General features: G+C 45.2%; 1 protein-coding gene across 3 annotated transcripts in view; it reads left to right on the top strand.

Moving 5' to 3' along the window:
• The window catches only part of CAP2 (cyclase associated actin cytoskeleton regulatory protein 2), a 92,549-nt gene that overhangs the window by 36,719 nt on the left and 49,913 nt on the right, over window positions 1–5,917 (top strand). For all 3 annotated transcript variants that reach the window (XM_026660272.2, XM_026660263.2, XM_026660281.2), the window contains exon 4: window positions 3,912–3,989. In XM_026660272.2, the coding sequence (XP_026516057.1) occupies window positions 3,912–3,989 (78 nt within the window). The remainder of the gene's footprint in view (window positions 1–3,911; window positions 3,990–5,917) is intronic.

Genomic DNA, 5,917 nt, shown 5'->3' with positions numbered 1-5,917 from the left:
CTGTTTTTCCATCATGCTTTCTCCAGAGAAGGGGAAGTTCTGGCCAGAACTAGGCCACAGTGCTTTTTAGATGCATAGTTTACTCTACTGTACTTGTACATTATGGAGCAGATTTTCGAAACTGCTAAGAGCTCAGCAGCTCCCATTGACAGCCATTAGGACCTGAGTTCTTTTTAAAACCCAGCCTCTTATTTAGGATCTTAAATGGGAGCTATTGGGTGCTGCGATTTTTTGAACATCTGGTTCTATGTATAATGTTCCTGTACAGCAATCGAGCCAGAATTCTGCAGTGACCTTTTGTAGGACAAATGCAGTGTCACTGTCTGTAATATGCCATTGCTCTTCCTTTTTAAACACCTCACAGCCTTTGGGACTGTTTCACACATTTCATTGTTACCTATGTGTTATCTACCTAAACAGACAGCATTCTTTTTACAGGGAGCTGGTCCATGAATAGGATTCTTTATTCAATATGCAGCCAGCAGAGTGAGTGGAGCATAGGGAGGAGGTGTTCACAGTGACCTATGCGTCACTACTGCGAGACCTGGGTATTGATAAATGTTACTGAGAATGTACAGAAGGACTCACTCCTTATCTGATTATAGTCAATGGAAGCACTATAGACTTCCATAGGAAAGGAATTGGCTTCATTGTTTGTTTGTTTTTAATGCTACTTGTCATTGTAGCAATTTTCATCTTCAGAGCACTGTATAGTCATCAACTAATTAGTCCATACAACACACCCTGAGGTTGGTATGTAATAATATATTGTGTCATCATCCCCATTTTATTCTTGGGGAAACTGAGGCAGAAAAGTTAAGTGCCTTGCCTAAGGACTCACATCAAAGCCAGGATTAGAATATAGGCAGACTTTGGCATCCTGGCCCATAATCTATTAATCATGTTGCCTCACCTCTTGCTATGAAGTGTTTTTGAACACCTGTAGGGCAGATTGCTAGGAAGAGAGAAGTGCTTTGATGAACCTGCTTCCTCTGTAACATACACCTCAACTGAAGGCACCTGCCCACTAATTGTGAAATCTGTGTACCAGCCTTGAACAGACTAAAAGGACTCCCAAAGATTTTGCATGCCCAGAGAGCCATGGCTGCAAAATATGTGCATTGGCACCCGCAGATAGCCAGAAGTTCTGCCTCGTCCTGTAGGACACAAATCTAGCCATGTTTACCCATGCATTTATGACCTCCAGACTGCATTTCATATCTGGGAAGGAAGCCAAATAAAACTTAAAAAGCTTCAGCTGATACAAAATGCAGCAGCCCATCTGCTCAGCCACAAAAGTCACTGTAAACACATCACCCCTGTGCTCACTGTCACTACACTGGCTGCCCATTGAATAAAGAGTCCAATTCAAGGACCAGCTCTCTGTAAAAATAAATGGATCTGTTTAGGTAAATAACTAGTTTGTTAGAACCAGGTAGGTAGAGCCCTGCGCGGATACAAAATGTGAGTCCGCATCCAATCCGCGAGCTGCAAAAATGGTCCGCGGATATAAAGTAGATATCCACGGATTTGTAGGGCTCCTCAGGTAGGTGACAATGAAATGTGTAAAATAGAGTTCCAAGCCTGTGAGGTGATTAAAAAAGGAAGTGCAATGGTAGATTACAGCCAGTGACACTGCATTCTCAATGTGAAGAAGCATTTGTGTTACTTCGCAGGGACATGGTGGAATGAAATCAACACACCTCCAGAAACATTGATATGCAGTAGAACTCAAGTAGGATCATCTTTAAATATTATTGCCAGGAGAAGGAAGGAAACAGTGACAATAAAAGGCCTTATAAAAGTATACTATATTAATTGCAAAGGCTATGTTAACGCAACCTTTCGGTCAAGATTTAAATACTCATGCCAGGAACATGAGCATTCTGGTACCCACAGCAGCCTGTAGTATCTAAAGCCAGATTAATTCCTGGAATACAGGAAATCAGCAACATTACACCACAGACATGAATTCGCTCACAAAGTATCTGAGGTTACTAGGTATGATATTAAAGGTAACATTCATGTGTGCAAATGTGTCTGATTTACTGTTGCTATAACTTTGAATTTCCTGACTCATATTTAAAATCTCAATCAAAAGTTATATTCCCATGGACTTTTTAAATTTCCTTGTTTTATTTTTAGATGGGGGGGCAGATAAATAGAGGAAAGACAATGGGGAAAAACAAAAGGACCAATATGTACATTTCCATTTGAAACTACAGTTATTAGGTTAATTTAACCTAGTCATCCTGTTTTTCATTTATTGATATTATTACTCAGTTGTATTATCATAGTGCCCAAGAACCGAATTCAGAAACCAAAACCCCATTGTGCTAGGTGCCCTAAGATGGTCCCTACCCCACAGAGAGCTTACAGAGACAACGTCTGTATGCAGACAGACCAACAGGGGAGTACAAGGAAACAATGAGACAAGTATTAGTCAGCATTATACACCATGGTTTCAGCACACCAACAGCCTAGCTGTTGTCAAGCTTTTTGTAGGCTTGACGGTAAAGGAGAGTTTTAAGGAGGGTTTTGAAGGTGGATAATGAGATAGCTTTGTGGATGTTTATGGGAGCTCCTCCCAAGCATGAGAGACAGTGTATGACTGTGGGGGGAGGAGGGGGAGACAAACTACGGCCCGCGGGCCATGTCCAGCCCGTCAGACCTTTTAAACCAGCCTTCGAGTTCCCACCAGGGAGCGGGGTCGGGGGCTTGCCCCACTCCGCGTGTGCCGTGGCTCCGCGCGGCTTCTGGAAGCAGCGCCATGTCCCCCCGTTGGCTCCTACACGTAGGGGCAGCCAGGGGGCTCTCCAGTTCTCATTGGCCGGGAACCGCGGCCAATGGGAACTGCAGGGGCGGCTCCTGCAGACAGGGCAGCGCGCAGAGCCGCCTGGCCATGTAGCTGCATAGGAGCCAGAAGGGGGACATGCCGCTGCTTCCAGGAGCTGCTTGAGGTAAGCGCCGCCCAAAGCCTGCACCCCTGACCTCCTCCTATGCCTTGACCCCCTGCCCCAGCCCTGATCCCCCTCCTGCCCTCCGAATCCCTTGGTCCCAGCCTCCTACACCTCAAACCCCTCAGCCCCAGCCCAGAGCCCGCACCCTCAGCTGGAGCCCTCACCCCACCCCACGAGTCCCAGCCCAGACTCCTCAGCCCCAGTCCGAACCCCCTCCGCATTACAGACCCCACCTCCTGCACAGCCTCAGCGCATTCCAGACCCCTCAGCCCCAGCCCAGAGCCCCCTCCCCCACACCCAACCCCCCTGCCCCAGCCCAGAGCCCCCTCCTGCACCCTGAACTCCTCATTTCTGGCCCCACCCCAGAACCCGCACCCCCTCCTGCACCTCAACCCCCAATTTTGTGAGCATTCATGGCCCGCCATACCATTTCCATACCCAGATGTGGCCCTCAGGACAAAAAGTTTGCCCACCCTGGCTAGGAGAAAGCACAGATATGCTTGTTTGAAAATGTAGCTATATGTATTTATGAACTGTTTGTTATCGTCTATGCCTGTATTGGATTCTCCTGATCTGCAGTTGAATGAGGATTAGATGGTACATTCTAGCCCATGTCAAGTTTTGTGCTTGTTTGTGGATGTTCAAAAACACAGAGGACCCATTGCTAGCAGTAGCTGAGCACCTCCTGTAAGGTGCTGGACTCCCCTACCGCCACTGTCTTGTGGCCAGTCTGTACTGCTGCAGGGAGTTAGACTAGAAGCTGAAAGGGAGAATTAAGTCATAACACTTGACTTGGAGGTACCAACTAGAAGAATGAAGGCTGTAGGGGGGAACTAGGGCATAAAGAAGGAACAGAATAATTGTTAATGCTAAAAAGATGAGGTTAATGTTACTATTAACAATTATTTTCCTTCCAAGATTAAAATTTAATTTGTTTTCCTCTTCTTATAGGCAGAAATGGTACGTGCTGCTTTCCAAGCACAGAGAGCCTTCCTGTTGTTAGTGTCTCAATATCAAGAACCTCAAGAGGTAAGAAAATCAGTATAACATTTTGGGAGGCAACCTGCTAGAATGTCTGTGTATGTATAAATGGCAGCACTCAAGATCTGGTGCATTCACTGCTCTGTATTTAGAGTGAATATGTGAAGGTGTGGTATAAATGCTGTACTGACATGAGTTTGGGATGGGAGCAGTATCAGTGGCAAAGCTAGAAGTGGGTCATGCGGCTACTCTTAAATGAGTGCTGATATAACCACACTATTATTTATGCTGTTTGTCACACATATGACAGAACATTTAAAAAATATTTTAGAGAGTTTTAGAACTTTTTTCCTAGGACTAGTTTTTGCAGCCCTCCACCTGTAAAGCAAGGTACCTTAGTAGCTAGAAATTCCATTGCACAGGGATCAGAGTAAGCCATAAAATCCCCCAAATGCCCTAAAACAGTTTTTCCGTGCCTAAAAGTGTCACAATACTAACGGGACCTTTGGACCTTCTGGGAGTGGAAGTGAGTGCTGTGTATCTCATTGGGAAGCTGGAAATCTCCTGTTTCCCATGGAATAAAACTCCCATTTCTAGCCCTGCAGGGACACTAGGTAACAGACTTGAAAGTCACAACATTTTTTATGTATAGAAACATTATTATTGGCCCAGGGCTGACTCATGCCCTGCCGAAGGCCCAGATTACACTAATTTTGGGAGGAAAATACTACAAGGAGGTAGTATTATGAGGAGAAGGAGGAAACATTTCTCTGTCAGGATGATTATTTTTTTAAAGGGGAGTTATTTGAATCCTTCTTCACAATTTGAAGCTAGGACTTGGAACAGCCATGTACTTGCTGTGGAGCCTCTATTGCAGATTCTGTAATACACTAGGCTTTGATCTGTCTGTATCAAATATCCCAGTCTCTCCACGGGCCCACCCTCAAATCCTCCTTCATGGAGCATGCAGGGAATGAAGAGTCTGTCTGTGGCCTGCAATCTCAACCCCCTTGTTTTGGCTCCTTGCTCGATAAATTGTATAATCCAGTAATCCCTCAGCAGGGCTTCTAGTCACTAGTCTGAATTAGCAAGGTTCTGCTGTCACTGACATTCCTACAGATACAAATAAAAAGATATTTGAATCAGTACTTTTAATGGTGTGGGCACTCCCAGGAGGAAAACAGGGCCGAAGCTTGACACATGCAAACTCCAGGCCAGACCTTTGATTTACACAGCCCAGAGCAAGAAGGGATCAGGCTGTGTGAATTGTATCCCCATCTGGCCCTGCGCTCAGAGGGTAGAAGTGGGTCATGATTCCCATTAGGGCATGGCCTCAAGCAATCATTTGTCCTGCTTGCAGGGCCAGCCCTGCACGAAGCTATAGAAACTCACAGGTAGATCAACCCTTAACAATAGACAGATTCCAATTCATTGTTGTTATATAGGCATCTCTGATAGGAGTAAAAAGTTGATTATTTGGGATTGCTATTGTTTGCCTTTTTAGATGTTGGGGTATCAGAATTATTTTCTCTGTGCTTTGCTAGTGACAACTGTGGTGGCCTTTCCCTACATTGAGCCATAACAACTTTCAGGCAGTGCTCCATAGTGCTCTACCATCCTGAAGAGCCCTAGAGATTAAACCTGCCCATGGCCTGCATTAACTCTATTTCAGTTTTAAAAGCTTTTTACTGAAGTCAGAGCCATACAGTTTATACAAATCAACCTGACACACACTGACAAGATACATTCAGCTTGTGCATAAACTTTGGACTTCTATTTTTTCTTACCTTGTGCTCTTGTGAGTAAGGGGACAGGTATGCAATGGATTTGAGACTAATTTCCGTGCAGCATAAAGGACATAGAAACTATAGTGGAGATGCTATATAACAGGGTTTCTCAAACAGGGGTTGCCGCTTGTGTAGGGAAAGCCCCTGGCGGGCCGGGCCGGTTTGTTTACCTGCCCAGTCCGCAGGTCC

This window comes from Terrapene carolina, unplaced genomic scaffold (assembly GCF_002925995.2).
Source record: "Terrapene carolina triunguis isolate 2854851 unplaced genomic scaffold, T_m_triunguis-2.0 Scaffold58, whole genome shotgun sequence".
NCBI classification, from domain to species: domain Eukaryota; kingdom Metazoa; phylum Chordata; order Testudines; family Emydidae; genus Terrapene; species Terrapene triunguis.
This window is presented reverse-complemented; position numbering and strand designations above follow the sequence as displayed.